This window comes from Xyrauchen texanus, chromosome 7 (genome assembly GCF_025860055.1).
Source record: "Xyrauchen texanus isolate HMW12.3.18 chromosome 7, RBS_HiC_50CHRs, whole genome shotgun sequence".
Taxonomy (NCBI): domain Eukaryota; kingdom Metazoa; phylum Chordata; class Actinopteri; order Cypriniformes; family Catostomidae; genus Xyrauchen; species Xyrauchen texanus.
Window position 1 is genome coordinate 6,869,342 of NC_068282.1, and position 17,395 is coordinate 6,886,736.

General features: G+C 37.8%; 1 protein-coding gene across 2 annotated transcripts in view; it reads left to right on the plus strand.

The window, feature by feature from the left end:
* Positions 1–17,395, plus strand: part of mtss1 (MTSS I-BAR domain containing 1) — an 85,482-nt gene that overhangs the window by 10,148 nt on the left and 57,939 nt on the right. For both annotated transcript variants that reach the window (XM_052130583.1, XM_052130584.1), the window contains exons 2-3: positions 10,790–10,851; positions 16,262–16,335. In XM_052130583.1, the coding sequence (XP_051986543.1) occupies positions 10,790–10,851; positions 16,262–16,335 (136 nt within the window). The remainder of the gene's footprint in view (positions 1–10,789; positions 10,852–16,261; positions 16,336–17,395) is intronic.

Here is a 17,395-nt window from a genome sequence, read left to right on the forward strand (position 1 = left end):
CTAAAGAAAATATAAGTTTTTTAAAAGGAGTTTTAGATATTTATATTGGAAAACAAGCCAAAACAAATCCAAAACATATTGTGTTGCAGTGTATAATGGGGTAATGATTACCCTCTCTCACCTTCTTGTTCACTTCAATCCATCTTTAACTCACAAAAAAAACTCTCTTAATAATAAAGCTGCATATTGCCTTTACGATTAGAAACGCAGTGACACATATATTATGATTCAATAATTCACGAGCCATCACGTTATAATCTAGCTGCATTAAGCATTCGGGCTCGAGGCAGGCTTCTCTCCTCCTTAGATCGGGACATTCACACAACTCATAGAAGAGGCGCTGACTGCACAGAGAAATGCCAGTTTTGGAGTTTGTTGTTATTTACATGATCTGCTTCTGTATTGTTTGATCTTTAATAAAGATATAACGCATTAAATATAACTACATTTAAGATGTATTGCCGGGGCGTTTCCTTTAAGATCTCCGGCTCCACTTATTCCACATTGAGCGTGGTTCTCATCAGTCAGGCGCGAGCTGCAGTGCTGCTCTCACACATCATTATTAAGTTTAATGTGATCTCATGTTAATTTAAATGAGATCAAAAGACTATTCGACAATGAAAATGTATAACATTGACTAATCGTTTCAGCCCTATTGGTCTTGTTTATTACAACGTTAAACATGTATCACCTTTTATTTATTATGACCGATTTGTTCCTAGGGAATCAGAGAGTGCAAAAGGGTGTGATGTGCCCAAGGGGTGCTGGCAAACGTACTTTAATTTTGTAATTCCGTTTGGTGCCACTAGTAGCACAGAAATTACAAACTTCACCTTTAACAATGAAAATGGGGGTGGTGTATCAGGACACCTCCAAAAATGAAGCACAACTCTTTATTAGAGTGCTCTATCAGAATTCCATTCCCACCTGTAAAAATACTGTGGAAGATTGTTTTCTATCATAATATACAGACTTGGGTGGAGAGAGTTCTTTAAAGGATTCAGAAGGTCTCGATAAACTACAGGGGTTACGGGAGGACAACAGATAACCCAAGAGTTTTTACCTCTGTTGCCTTGTTGGCTGTTGTATTTAGAATGTTGAGAAACATACATGGAATGTTGTTCACACTGATCCAACAAACACAACAAACTTGCATCTTTGCATGTCGTTTTTTTAGACGGAAGAGATTGCGAATTAAGCCAAACATATGTAATTTAATATATAATTTATGTACGATTTATTAATCATGTTTAGCATGTAGAGATATTAGGCTTTAACCTATTAAACACAACTACGTTTTCAAATGTTTTGTGCTTGCTGGGAACTTATTTGTTCTGGTAGTTCATTTTGAGGACAGCAATCCAGTGTAAAAAAAAAAAAAACATTTTATACATGAGTTTGTCCATAAAATGTTGGAACATTTAATATTTTTAATTATTGCAGATCTGGATTTAGTTCAGTGTTTGCATTTTCTGTGTGATTTGATGCCCTTTGAGAAATAAAGAATCTGTTTTTCATACAAGTGAAAAGAGCGCTTCAGCACACATTAAGCTGCGTACACACTGCCGGCAACTTTTTCGCTGCAGGTCGCCAGTGGCTGGCGGTTCGGTCACTAGTGGGCGTTGCCACTACTGGTTGCCTAGTAACATTTATAAATGACATTCACGGATGCCATTCCATTGCTGTTGTCAGCGAATCAGTTTTCTTGCCACTAAAAACAAAAATTTTGGAGGGAAAATACTAAATATAAATGGAATCATTATATAAAATGCTTTATATCAAAGATGAACAAGAAACAAGGCGTGCTCTTTGCCATAGTGGCTGTTTATAAGTGGCGAAAACGCAAACGCTGGTCTGTCTGGGTCCACATAACCATTAAATCTCTGAGTCAGCACAGTGAGTACCACCAGCTGGTGCAAGAGCAGTGGCAGGATGAAGTCTGGTTCCAGCAGTACTTCAGGCTTGACAGGACCCAGTTTGATGAGCTGCTGCAGAGGGTGGGTCCCCTGATCTTTCCATTACTGCAGGAGCTGAGAGAGAGAAGGATCACGTGAGCTCTACCATCTTCTCTCGTATTGGATATCGCTCCCGTAAGTCGCTCTTAATTTGAATAAAGTTAAACTTGTCTCAACTTTGTTGCGTCGCTGGACACGCCCATATCTGGTCGCCAATGGTTGCGACAGCTTGTGTCGCCGGAAGTCGCTGTGCTCTCATTGAAAATGAATGGGATGGTGTCGCTGGCAGTGTGTACGCAACTTTAATCTCTGTCAGTGTCTTGCCTGTTTGTACATATTCCCTCACGTGTTTCATCCAAACAAACTGCTGAATCTTATCACCCTGTCTTCAACGGACGTGAGCGGCGCATCACATCAAAAGCAATGGAACCCAATTATTATAATTAATGATGCTGTCTACACTGAAATCTTCTGTTTTCGTGTCGACTGTAAATGAGTGCCCCCTTCCATTTTGCGCTGTGTGCACTGGCACTACTACTGGCAACAACACAAATAAATGGTTTAGAACGTTCATGTGGACGTGTCCAGTGTATATGGCCTGAAGTGTAGACAGAGTATAACACTAACATATAACTTGCTTTCTTTATAAAGGGACAGAATGCTTTAACAAGATCGCTACAAAAAGGTGATTAATTGTGATTGAACGCACTTCTCCTGCTCTATTAATGCAGGTGAGGCCACGCACACTCGTTTTCTATGAGTTGACTGTGGCGCTTAACACATTGTCATGGCAACGGTTTGCAATGAAGTCAGATAAGGACCCAAACGCCGATTGAACATGTTGAATCGGTGAAAACAGACACCAACGAGCGCCAACAAAAACCAAAAGGATGAGCGCACTGATTCAACAAAACCAAATAAGTGTTGGATGATGCCATTTGTTGGGGTTGTATGAATTGGCCTATAAAGGTAAGGATGGGAATGTATTTTGATTACACTTCACAAATACGATACCGATTCTTTCAGTACCTTTGAGGAAGAATGTTTGGAAATAAGAAATACAATTCTTATTGCAATTACTGCCCTCAGCAGCCTGTTGCCAAATTTCTACAGAGCCGATATAACAAATAAAAATACATTTAATATAATTATCCATGTTTACATAATTTTAGGGGCATAAATGCAATCCAATAATTGATCCTAACCTTATATTACATAAAAACTCTGAACAAACAGGAAATGTGAAAACATTTGTTGTTATAATTATTAGCATTATTTTATTATTAGCCTATATTATTTCACTGATCACAAGAAGACCCATGTGTATCTTTAACTGAACGTTGTCATATGAACAACCAGTTAGTAACTGTGCTGCCTGATTGAAGTCTCACAGATCTGAAGTACAAAATTAAATAAACACAGTATCAGTTCCAGTGACAATTTACACCAAGGGTCACCAATTAGCAGGATGTGGTCTGGGTCCAGACCTCAGCTTGGTTCCATCCGGACCGTGAAATATCATTACATTGGCCGACCCGTCTCACCGTTTCAGCGCTTCAAGTTTGTATTTTAATGACAGTAGCAGAAAAATACAGTGATCAGCAATATAAATACTGGCATCTTCAGCTAAAACACACTGCAGAAAACAAGAATGAACTAAAGTGAACTACATGTGTCTGAAAGGAATCGGACCGTTCAGCTAAACCAGGTTTGTGACAGGACATTGTGGTTCCAGAGCGCCTTTAAACAATAATGTTTATTTTCCTCTAAGATTGCCTTTATTATGTTCAGCATGTTTAAAGTCTTTCACAAACAGATTATTTTATTATTTTTATTTTCCTCTAAGATTGCCTTTATTATGTTTAGCATGTTTAAAGTCTTTCACAAACAGATTATTTTTGTGAAAATGAATGATGTACATTGTTGTTGGTAGATATTCAGACTTTTACATTTTCCATATTTTCCCCATAATGTATCTTTCTTTAGTCACAAGGCCTCCTATACCACTTAGGTATATAAAAATATTCAAACACAAATACTGGACTGCTGTCATTCAGCTTCAAAACAAACAGCTGATTTATCTTTTAATATCCAAATCAAAGTGCACCCGGTTGATGAACTATTTTAGTCTTTTGGTTGGAGATCCCCCAAACTCCACTAATTTGACTTTGTCTCTGGGGCCCCAGTGTCATAATCCTTTCTCAATTTTGAAGAGACTGTTTTGATTTCTTTTTTTCTTTTACAAAGTAACATTGCTGCCAACTTGTACATTTATAATAACTATTTAATAAAATGTATATATACAGCTACAATATACTGACTACTGACACCATGCAAGTTATTGTCCGGACCTTTGCTGGGAAGGAAATGTAGAGACAGGACGTCTTTAAACTTTAATTGAATACTCCTGGTTTGGACTGTGTTCTGTAGCCTAATGTAGTAATTCATGTTTGTGAGACAAAATTATTTCATTTCGATTGGGACATTTTTGACTTGCACGACATTATAAGATCAGTTCAGTAACCACTTTGAGTGATGCAAATGTTTTATTCACAATGAAAAAAAAAAAAACATAGAACAGCTAATAAGAGTCATTGGTTCAGGATAGGGAAGTGCACGAATAGTTGCATACTAGAGTATTCGTTTTGTAATAAGTATTCGAAAAGTAAAAATTCTAATTTTGCTACATTTTGATTTGCTGGCCATAAACACAGTGAGATGCTTGTTAAATCCTGAACAAACAAACTGAAACTTGGAGTTATAACAGAATGCACTGGGTGGCGCTGTTGAGTGTGGACACAAGTTGATCACATTTGATGAGTAAACCGTTCTGTCAGTACGTTCAGATGGACAACAAAAAGCGGGTTATTGCCAGATTGTGGCTTACTGTGAGAAAACTGGGTTCCTGTTTAAATGTTGTGTATAAGCAGTGTCCTCTACTCCCATATATGTGAAACTCATCTGAAAGCAGCGTCCCCATTGCAACGCAATCCCCCGCGACGCTTCTGTTAACAACAAACATGGCATCCGAGAAAGGCTTTGCTAGCGGAGGGCCATTCCATCATTTCAACTGGTGTGTATAAATGATAATAGTTTACAGAGCATGTGGGTATGCTTGTTTTTCTCAACAAAAACATGACATACAATTTAAACATAACTATTATTTGTTGAGTGTTTATAGTCGTCCTGTAAGTTAATTGCGTCAGTCTACATTTCTTCGCTTTGCATGAGCTTAAATGCTTTCATTCTGTTCTTTTTTTGGTTTTCACGCATTGCTTGTTTAAATGTTTTCAACAAAAAAACACAGGACATGATATGAGCTTGTTTTGGATATAATTAGAAGCTTGTTTTTTTTTTTTTTAAATGGTGATGCAAACTTTATGACAAAAATAAATACATTTTCAACGTCTCTTTCTCATTCATTACTTTCATTTAAATAATAGAATATTCAAGTATTCGTTTTTTATTAGCTTAAATATTCAAATGCCAAATTATTGATTTGGTTCGTAGTTCAGGAATCGGATTACACTGGAAGTGCCGGATGTTTCGTGCTGTAGATTCAAAAGAACCGGCTCATTGGAGTAGTGTATTGGAGAAGCTAATGATTTCTGTCTTCTGTTTGTGATGACGGCAGTCTACAGCTGAGGAGCTGTCTGCATGCACATTCCTGCTTCAGGACACCCCCTTCCCCCATCCTACAATCCCCCAGCTGTCATGTGTTAATAATACTGATGCTGCCTTGCACAGACCTGCCTGAGAATCGCATCTCTAGACCAACCTGTAAAGCCTAGCGCACACTGCATGACTCAGTCTTATCTCAGGCGATGTTTTAAGTCGAAGACTGGTCTGCGTCAAGAAGTCTAACGACCAATGGCTTTGTAGTGTGCACATTTCTTTGACACATCCGAACTAGTCACAGATGCTATGACAGAATTCAAACCAGCATGATATCTAGACTTGTTGTCAGGTGTGTGCACTGTCCCGATGAGCAAGAGACCGGCAATGATCAGCAGCCAATGAAATACAGTATAAAGAGAGCACAAGAGGACATTGTCTCTGTTATTTTCAAACTTTTTTCTTTATTCCCCCGTTTGTGCAAATCAGAGCAAAAACGGGCATGAGCAATTTTCATGTTTGTTGACATGTTATCACGAATAAACTGTGCACATTTGTGACTGAATTGCGTTATCTTTATTTTAATATGCGCTTTGGGTGATCCATTTGCAACTGAACGATGCTAAAGACAGCTATGGAATGATATTCCGGACATTATTCATAAGGAATTGCAAATTGTATTGTACCAGCTTGACAAAAAACAAGACTGTGTCGCAGGGCACTCATGTTGAAGGACACCTGCGACACACTCCCAAGACTGACCTTCATACACACCCACATGTGCTTATTTCAGACATGTACATTTATGCTAATGAGAGGCAATCTAACTCAGAAGTTTTTAATATTAAGTTGAAAAGGAAAACTTACACAATATGCAGTTTTGGTGATGGGGTGTGGCCGAGCGAAGTCTGTAGAGCGCACCCTCCTTCACAAAGTGAGCAAAAGATCTGTCACAGTGGTGCCGAAACCTGGGAAGGAAGAAGTGGGAGCCGGATAAACAATACAGCATGAGACTTTATTTTCACACACTATTAACACATGGTTTTGCTTTTCAGCAACAAATGTGCTCAGTCACACACACGACTTTGTGCATTTCTCTCTCGGCATTCTGGACTGACTCTTATCCCCCTCCAGCTCTCACTGCAACACAGAACAGCTGTTAGAGATAATTTCCCACTGGTGTCAATCCTTATCGTTCTTCCTCACCCGGCCTCGCCCTCTACAGACTTCACTCGCCCCCATCAGTACAGCAATTAATTGCATTTTGATCTATAGTATGCATAGTACAGAACATGTGGATGCCCACACAGAGTCTGTGACATTCTGCCTAAAATTTCGCAGATTCTGTCAGTCTACGGGCTCAATATGGAGTTGGATTTAAAATGGGCAATTATATGTCAAATAGAGCGGATTATGCTAGTTCATTCAGCTCGCTGGAAATGGATAGTCGAGCGCAGTGCATTGGGATACGGTATTCCTTGCTGTGTGCTCTGTTTGTATGCTGAGCTGCATGCTGTGCCTCCCTTGGGCCATTGTTAACTGCTATTGAAGAAACGTGATCCCAAGACAGGGAAGGAAGCATGTATTTTTATTTTTTAAATGTATTATTAATCAAAGAATCTGTCTGCGACTGAGGCCATTTTTTTACGTTTGAAATTCAGCGGCTGTGATCCTGTTTGAAACCTCTGCCTACGGTAACATACATGTGTCTGTTTTGTCACTTGATACGGTGGACTGACAGGTTTTCTATCTTCTCTTCGTCTCCAGCTCTTTCTCACCAGCTCTTTACCAAATGAACAGGCAAAGATGAGAAAGTTTGAAGACAGCAACTGATAATATAATTCTTTCATGTGGTTGAATGCAAATCACTGGGAGGTTACTTCACAAGAGAGGTCTTCTCCTGAGAGACAAGGAACTGAGAATTTGAAAGGGAAATGGTTTGAGGGAGAGATTTGGAAGGAGGGTTATTGTGGGTGGATTGTTCTTTTAAGTGACTCAGGAAAACCCTGAAGGGATCTTTACAAATCATGTTCACTAGATTCATAAGAGATAAAACCTGCTTTGGGACACCCTTGTGTTTGTAATCATGGGTTACCAGAAAGAGCTGATCTATAAAATGAACAGTGACATTTGTTTTGTGTTGAAGTAAATTTAGCAGAAAATATTAAGTACTGTCTACTTTGAATAAGTTAGTTTAAGCATGAACTTTAAAATATTATGTAAATACTACATTTGTTTTTAATTCAAACAATACTCTATTTTATAAGTAAATATTATTTATGATTATTTGTTGTTTTTCAATGCATCATCATTTATCAATTCTAAATTAGAAAACCTTGTCATATTTATTTGCTAATTTGAGTAAAATTCAGTGGTAAATGGACTTAACAGGATATCACAAATTTCACACCAGTGCAGTGTTCACGTACAATCCGACTAACCACTGATTTGAGTCTTTAAGTGGTATTATGGGGTAGTTTTTGTTAAGCGATAGCCTACATCATACACATTACACAATAACGCAAGGCAGTTTGATTTCAAACTTTGAACTTTATTTTTTATTTTAACAAAAAATTCAAATGAAATTGAAAAAAATAAGTGCAATTGAAATGTGTGTTGAGAAGGGCAACATCTCTTTGGCAATGAAACTACTTCATCCGTGCATTCTCTCCTTCATGGGCTACTGGTCAGGTATTTAATTTTCCGGGCAAATACATTGCTTATTTTGGGTTGTTGCGGGTTTAATGTTGGTGTTTTATTACCTTTCATCCCAGGACCCAGTTTAGCTGCTTTGGAAGAGTAATGACTTTGAATGTGTGTGAATATATTTATTTTGTATGGGCGATATGCAAGAAGTATTTTCACAATATTTTTATAAAAAATATCACAATATCCAATTATATTGAATATTCTTGCTTTAGTGATTTTGCATTTGAAAATTTTATTAATTTATTTAGAAAATGATAAACTTAAACCAAAGACATTTCTAAAGTCAAATTGCACTTCAAACATAACAAAAAAGCAATTCAAATAATGAAGTGGTAGAAAACAAACTTAACAATTTACCATCATCTATGACAACAAGTGGAAAATTAGTAATAAAAATTAAGATCTAAAATGTAAACAATAATTATAATGATGCTAATAATCACTGAAATATAAATCATGGTTCAAGGTGAACTTGTTTTTGTGTTTTATTATTTAATCACAGATGTATAGGCTAGATATAAAGTGACCCTGGAGAGTTGCGCACACAATGATCTGTTCTGTGGAAATAAATCGAACTGAACTCAGAGCCCCTCCTGAGCTGAGATGTCTGAGGTCATTTGGAGCATTCTCATAGACGATACTATTCTTGCAAAAAATTTCAGAAGACTAAAACAAAGAAAGAGTGAGAACCTTTTACATACGTGTGCTCCACGAGAACGCATGCCTCCGAACAAACAGCGTGTCGTGTGTGGACGGCTTTTCTGTCATCTGTTCCTTAAAATATAATAAAGTGTGTTTCTTCAAGCATGTGTCTTGTGTGTCTAACAACGTTTATTTTGTCATTCCGAATCCGAGACCTCTTAAAGTTTCCCACCATGCACATTATATTCACTACCTACAATGAAACATCTTCTGTCAGTGTGCATACTTTGCTGCCTGTGTAAGTTGATTACTTTGGTAAAGAACATCTGACTTTCAGTGCATTATTTAGGTTCATTTATCAAGGTTAGCAAACTCTTCATCAGGCAACTATTCTTTATTTAAGGCTATTCTATCATTAGGTTATTGTATTGATACTGTAAGTTACATTCATAATGTTTCCCCCTTTTACCTGGTATCAAATTTCACACTGGTGCTGTCCCTTATACTGAGTAAAACCGGTAACTCAGTCACCGTTGCAACCCTTGGGTTAAATAAAAAAAAAAAACTTTTCAAAGCTGTTATTCCCAGCCTGCACCTGGTTTGAATAGTTAAGGTGCTTGCATGGTTTCACTGTTTGCAAGTTTATTTACACAATTTGCATTGTTGATTTTGTTGTTACCTTTGGTAACTTCTTGTTTTGTCAAGTAAAATTACTGAATTGTTTAAGTTATGCTGTGAAATTGTACTTAGAAAAACATCCCAATTTTCATGCTTATGCTATTGAGCATACAGTAAGATACCATAGACACGCTTGTTGCATACTGTTTTTGTTTGCATGTTAGTGGTAGTAGGGCTCAACAATAAGGATAGGCCATAGCCAATAGCTACATCCAAAAGCTGGAAAATGCTATCTTTGGAGACTGAATACAGCGGTAGGATGAAAATAAGGTAAATCAAACTGTTCTTAAACCAGTTTCCTTAAGAGATCCATTTATTCAAAAATGCTGTTGGTTAAGCCATTAAATGATTAGGCAGCAAGGCACCAAGTCAGCTGCCTAAAGGCCAAAGTATACTTCAATTGGCGCATGCGTGCTACAACTGCTATGAGATACTGGACTGTTTCTCAGGTGTTGAGACACATTAAGATGTCTTTTTATATTCCTTCAGATTCAAGTTATACAAACTCAGGAATCTCCTGACCTCGGCATACATGCATTCTTGACTTGTACATCCACTGTTGTTGTTTCCACATTCATCTCCTGTTGTTTACCGGTGATTACATCTTCATCTAGCGCTGCTTCTTGACAGCAACTGCTCGAATGCGAGTGTTGCTACCTCGTGAACCCACTAATTAGTGCAAATAATGCTATGTGCATTCTGCACCTTCAAAGATATGCGAAAAATAAGAATCAGTCTTTGAGCTCTCTGCTGATTTTGTGTCACTCGTCCTGAGCATCCTTGTCTGACCGAAGTGCAATAGGCAATATTTTTGGTGTCAGACTTGTGGCTTGCATATTGGCTCACAGTTTTGGTCAAGTGAAAACATTGGCCAACCGTTCACTAAATTAAGAATATATATACTATATCATATATGCCAAAAATATAAAATAGACTTACTAGTTTGTGGGTTGCCTGAACAAATAGTCGACTAATCGGTCTTTAGTTCTGTATATTTATTTAAGCAAATTCTGCAGGTAAACTGCTTCATACTAGTTTATGTCTGGGTGACTGTATAGATTTATGTGACTTGTCAATAATTACAAATTGTTTTTTAAACAGAAAATATTGATGATGAAGACCAGATGACCTTTGGGTAAAATGTAATCGTTACCCTGACTAAACCCTCTCTTTCTCTGTTTGCTCTGTAGGCGAGTTATCCTGCCTGGGAGGACTTTGTCACCAAAGGCTCTAAGCTGCAATCACAGCTGAGGTAAGAACAGGCCTTCTGCATGACACACAGACATGACCATCATGCTCCGCACTCATTTGAATAGAGAATGATTATAGTAATCTTGTTTTGAAAGCAAGAAATGGATTTGATTATTGCATCGGTCAGGAAGGATTTGTCATCCAGTAGGCAATATGAATTGAGTAATTATAGTGAATATTAAAGGAGACCTATTATGCCACTTTTTACAAGATGTAATATAAGTATCAGGTGTCCCCAGAATGTGTCTCTGAAGTTTCAGCTCAAAATACCCCTCGGATAATTTATTATGCCATGTTATAAATGCCTCTTTTTGGGTGGAATCAAAAACACGCTGATTTTGTGTGTCACTTTAAATGCAAATGTGCTGCTGCTTCCTTTTCCGGAAGAGGGCTTTGCCTTTTACTGCTCGTGCTTCGGATACTACAGCAACAACAAATCAGAACCAAAATGACTGACAGCGTAAATACTGGAGTTCAGGGCTGGTCTGGAATGTGAAATCAGCCCGGGATGGCATCTGGCCCAAAAGTTGAGCGGGTGGGTGTTCGCTGTCCTTTTCTGTATATCACAATGCTGTTTTGTGGTCCGTTCTGTATAACGCGGTGACTCATTTTAGCCCATTCGGTCCATTACACTGCTGACCCACCGGCCCGCTCGGTTCTACCAATGGCCAGTCCGCCCCTGATCGGCCCCAAAGTTCATCGGCCCACTGGGAAAATGCCCGGTATGCCAGATTACCAGTGCGTGCGTGCGTGCGTGCGTGCGTGCGTGCGTACGTACGTACGTACGTACATACATACATACATACATATATATGCGCATTTCTGGTCTCCGCGAATAAAATCTGAGACAATGATAACTGACAGTAAGCATTTTCAGGTGTAAAATGATTTGCACAAACTTAACATTCGCAAATTTTTGTATGCTTTGGGAGGTGGGTGGAGTCCTTTCACCAGTCATGGGCGAGGCCTGCTCTAATGTGACGTCACTTTAAAGCAGAAACAAAAAAACATTCATTTTGACACACACTTTTTTTGATTAATAGAAATATAAGACAGAGGAGTGGGCGGACTTTTAACATTGTAGGGTGGTTGTGTACACACGGCTGACTCCCATTTAGTGGCGCAGCACTGCTCCTGAATGCATATAGAGGAAATACTGACATGTATTTTATAGCTCCTTGCACAGGACACAAACACAAAAGTTACGAAGGTTTTTGTACTACAAGAATGAAAGTGACTTTGAGTTTGCAGGTTAGTGTATGAATATTGCGTAACTGCGCAAAATGAATGATTAGAATTATTATGCAATTTCTCTGTGTCTTTTAAGAGGTTTCATTCAAGCTGTCAACCACAAAAAGACATACTTTTAACCGAAAATGCATTGTATAGGCTACATGAAAGTTGCATATACACAATATATCATCCACCGATGGATAGAATAAATAATCTTTGTCCTTTGATAATAATTTGCATTTGTAGTCTTTAATCGCACACTGTGCTCGTAAATAATTTTTCCGGTTCGTACATATCGTACATATTCGGCAAATTTGAGTGAAATACTCTCACTGTAGGGCCCTGTGTATATATAGATAATCATGTGGAAAATCTTCCGATTATCAATATGTGAGAGAAGTCATCAATCCCAAGCCTACAAAACAGGTTTAAATGATTTGTTTATGAACTGGACTGACTTGCAGCGGTTTACAGCTCAATGGAAGGAAATTAATTGGTGAATATCAACTAAACTTCTGTCTGTTTCTCATACAATGCTATTATATGCTTCAGATGACTTTAAATAGTCCTACTGACCACTTTTATTATACTGTCTTTTTTTAAGCTCAAACATTCAGTACCCATTCATTGTAATTGCATGGAAATGAACGACCAACTATTATTATTTTCAGAATTTCTCCTTTTGTATTTTCTGAAAAATGTAAGTCATATGGGTTTGGAGTGAGAGAGTAAATGTCAGATTTTAGAGGTAGAGATGAAGAAACAATAAGCCTGAAATAAGGCAGTTTAGAAAGAAAATCCCTGTTCTAAATAAGAGCCAAAGCAAGGGAGAAAAATATCTTTTAGTTTAACTGGTGGTTTTATTTTTAAACGGGCGTCCACTCTGCTTGACCTCTATGTTGTCTGTCCCTGGAGAGTAAACAAGATAATGACCCTCCCAAAGGTCCACTTCATTCCTCTAGATAAACTTCAAACATGCTCCACTCACACACACCATTACTGCTCCCAACTGCTATGTCAGGACTGCCAAGAGCTGATTGGGGACCCGTTTTAACAGTTCCTCAAGACTTTGGGCATTGTTGGTGTTTTTATAAACCGTATTGAGGAAAGTTTACCCATTGCAATATAGCACTATGTCTTGTTGAACAACATCACAGGACATGCGATTATAGAGTCTAGACCCTCTGGTGTTTATGGCTGCTCAAATTTTTGTCAACATGGAATCAGAATGGGAAGGTCACTAGTAAACTAGTGTTCCTGGTTTTTTCTAACATTGATCCAACCCTTATTCCTAGCCCTACCCAGAACAGAGATGTCTGTTGAGAGTCTACCTATCAGGCACAAAGGCTTTTGCAGGTCTTGGGGGCCGCTGTTGGGAGGTGAGGGAGCTGCTGAAAGGTTTACTTTGTAGTTCATATCACCTGATACCACAGAGCTCTCTGATAAACTGAGATCTCTCTCTTCAGAATGAAGGCTCTCAATGGATCTCTACAATAGCACCATTGACCCTGTCAGTATGTGCCCGTGTCCCACATGATGAACACACTGAACTCTTTCCATTCAGCTCCTCTGACTATGTTGTTTTTCATCGTGTTACTGATGGCAGAATTTCAAAGCGACTACATTTAAGGTATACATTTTATAAGTCCATACATTCTCTAAGAATTAGTTGAGTGTGGCAGGGTGGAGGGTGGGGCCGGGTCGTGATTCTACACACCCGGTCCCTTATCAGGCTAATCAAGCTTCCGAGAGGTATAAAGGCCGACTGCGGAGGATGGTGCGGGAGAGAGAGATCGTTTACGGGCATGTCCGTGTTTGTCATTAAAATATTATTTATATTGCCAAGCCAGTTCTCGCTGCCTCTTTTCCATTGAACTGCGTTACATTGAGCTACATGAACACTAACAAATTAATCAAGGTTAGGGATGTCACGATTATGAAATTTGGCTGACGATTAATTGACACTTCGCTAAGCCCAGCTTTAAAATGTTTCTGACCAAGCCGGTCTGAGCAACTGTTGACCCGCCAGCATTCTCTGACAAGCGTTTACCTTTTTACAGTGAGAGCTTACGGGAGTAATGTTTTAAGCAGAATTTTATCTAAATGATCCAAAAAAAAAATAAAACCGTTGTTACTGGGTCACTGGCAACACAAGTTACCTAGAGAGGATAATCGCAGTGTTTCTTTATTTTTAGTCTTTAAATAAATCTCAAGAAGAGCAGGCTTTTAATTAAACAGTGTCAGTCATCATTCTTAAATGAACATCTACAGTATAACTCCAGGAAGGACATCTAAATTTGCTCCAATGTAAATCAAGGCTCACAACAGCGATTTTATGTCACGGGTATGCAAATATTTTTACTACTCCCTGAAAGATATTACTGAAACTTATCTCACTTGAATCTGTGACTGCTCTAGACTCTGTAAACCGCAAACAAAAAAGTGTCTGCTTTGCCAGACAGTGATAATGAAGCTTTCTGCCTGTCGGTCATTATGCACGTTCTCATACTATTGTAGTCGCAATGAAATATTGAGGCATAATGCTATCAATTGACAATTTTCTCTTTTTAAAGTGACTGATGATTGTTTGCCGGTATCGTTTGACTGTCTCCACAGTTTTCAATCAAATAGTGTGTTTAACAATATCTTTTACAAAAAATGTCAGATAAATATGCCATACAATGTCACTACATTCCAGCCCACGTAATACTGTTTATCAATATCAATACGGTTTATGAGAAGATTTTGCCAAAAGCCACATAGTTCACGATTCATTTATTCTTATGGGAAGTTCTGCAAAGCATGTTAGAGCGTGCAATGGTAATTAAGGGGAGCAGAGCTTACCGCAGGGTCAATTTTCCTACAAATAATTTCAGTTTTTATCATTTAATTATCTGATTCACAATTCTGAAGATTATAAAATTCATCACTTAAGGTGTGTGTGTCACCTTAAAGGGATAATTCATCCAAAAATGAAAATTTGCATTATTTACTCACCCTTATGCCATCCCAGGTGTGTGTGACTTTTTCTTCAGCCGAACACAAAGATTTTTAAAAGAATATCTCAGCTCTGTTGGTCCATATAATGCAAGTGAATGGTGATCAGAACTTTTGTAGCCCCAAAAATCACATAAAGGAAACATAAAAGTAATCCATCTGATTCAAGTGGTTAATTCCATATCGTCAGAAGCGATATGATAGATGTGGGTGAGAAAGTTTAAAATGTAAGTCCTTTTTTTGTACTCTAAATCTCTCAGGTGTGAAAGTGACAGCACCATATGTGGCTTTCAGATGTAAAAGTAAAAGTGGAGATTTAGAGTAAAACAGGACTTACATTTTGACATGTTTTTTACATCAATCATTTTGCTTCTAAGGATACCGATTTAAACACTTCTGATCACCATTCAGTTGAATTGTAAGGACCTACAGAGGTGAGATATTCATCCAAAATCTTCATATGTGTTCAGCAGAAGACAAAGTCGTACACATCTGGGATGGCATAAGGGGGAGTAAATTATGAGAGAATTTTCATTTTTGGGTGAGCATCATTTAAAAAAAATTGTTTTCTAATTTATCAAACACTGGCATTGTGTTGACAACATTTGCACAAGCAAGCACAAACTTACTGGTAAAAATCTAGTCTGATGATTATGAAAGTACGGTGATGAATAGGCCTCTATGGAATGTTAATGCGTAAAATGTTTTATTGTCATTTGTAAAATTCTATGCCCCTTCACATCCCTACACAACTTTCACTATAATAATTGCTTTCTTAAAGTTTTTTAGCTGCTAGTTTAATGCTTTCAGCAAGCAATAATAGTGTAGTACTCTCTTCATTTTGTCAAATTGTTTCTGCAGAAATCCACCCGTTCCCCCATCCACAATTATTACTGAAAAAGTGAGAAATTGTGCAGATTAGTTTTTGTATTGAAGCTGTTTTGCACTTTTGTTATCATCATCATCAGGTATTTGAGTGACATTCAGCCAAAGCATTATGGTCTGTGGTACTGTTAATGTTGGCTCATACAACCTCACCTGATGTAAGCTCCAAAAACTGTCAGTGGAAATATTTTTTTTTATGTAGTAACTGCGGCAAGAATTAAGTCAATCGACTTTCCTCAAGACTTTGTTGGCTTTTCTTATAAACAAAGTTTTTTCCTTCTCTTTCTGTTGTTTAGGACAACAATCATCGTTACAAGCTCATTCCTGGACGCCTTCCAGAAAGTCGCTGACATCGCAACTGGAACGCGAGGTAGCACGAAATGTTTACCTTTGTCTCTCTCTGTCCTGTCTCTCTCCACACCAACAGACTATCTCTCTGGAGATTGTAATGAGGAAAACAGGCAAGTCGTACGTCACAGGAAAGGTTATTCATCAAAAACATGCATTAACTCAGAACCCTCTAGACCCATCCAGACTACATCCCTAATTTCTTTTCCTTTTTTAAAGACAGATGTGAGCAATATGATGCTAATTTGAGAAAAATAGAATGATACTACTCATGCTCATGACATTGAAACTGAGAAATTAATCTATGTGAAAACTCAGGAATTTGACAGCTTAACTAATCTGCATGGTGCAGATTTGGAATAGTACGGCACATTTTTACTAGTCAAATATAGTGAAACCTGTACTGGAGCCAATGTAATGTAATACAGTGTATTTTTGCATGCTGAATGCTTTATATTTTAAGTTTTACATCTTTTTAAAATGTGTATGTTACTCTTATTACGCCAATTTCTTGAAGAAAAGTCTTTCTCTCGATTGCTTTCCTACAATCACACTTGAATAGCCATGCCAATCTTATGATTTTTGTTAGTTGTTTTTTGTTTGGTCTTGTATGTATGGTGGATTCCATACCACATTTTTAATTGATCAAAGCTTAATTTCTCCTTTTTGAATTAGTTAGCAGGCCAAATTACTTGGTGATTATTGACTGTTGATAATACTCAAATGCACATAAAAACCTTTTTAATTTCTTGCGGTTTAAGTTCCTCAACTGTAAAATGCATATCATGCATCTAATACTGCTCTAAATTATCATTTTTACTTTGTAGACTAGTTTAAGGGATGTTGGTGCTGCTTTTCCAAGATGTTTACATAGAGAGACAAAGCGAATAGTTTTACGAATTATTGTTGTGGGTTGCCTGTGAAAAGCTTTCTTATCTGTTATCCCATCATCAACTGAATCAAACACTAGGACATCTCACCATTAGGTTAGCGTGTTAACATCCTAAAATCAGCAGTGTAAAACTCTAGTCACCATAGGCAATAAATGTATAACCTTTATTTGCACCAAATGAAAAGAAGGT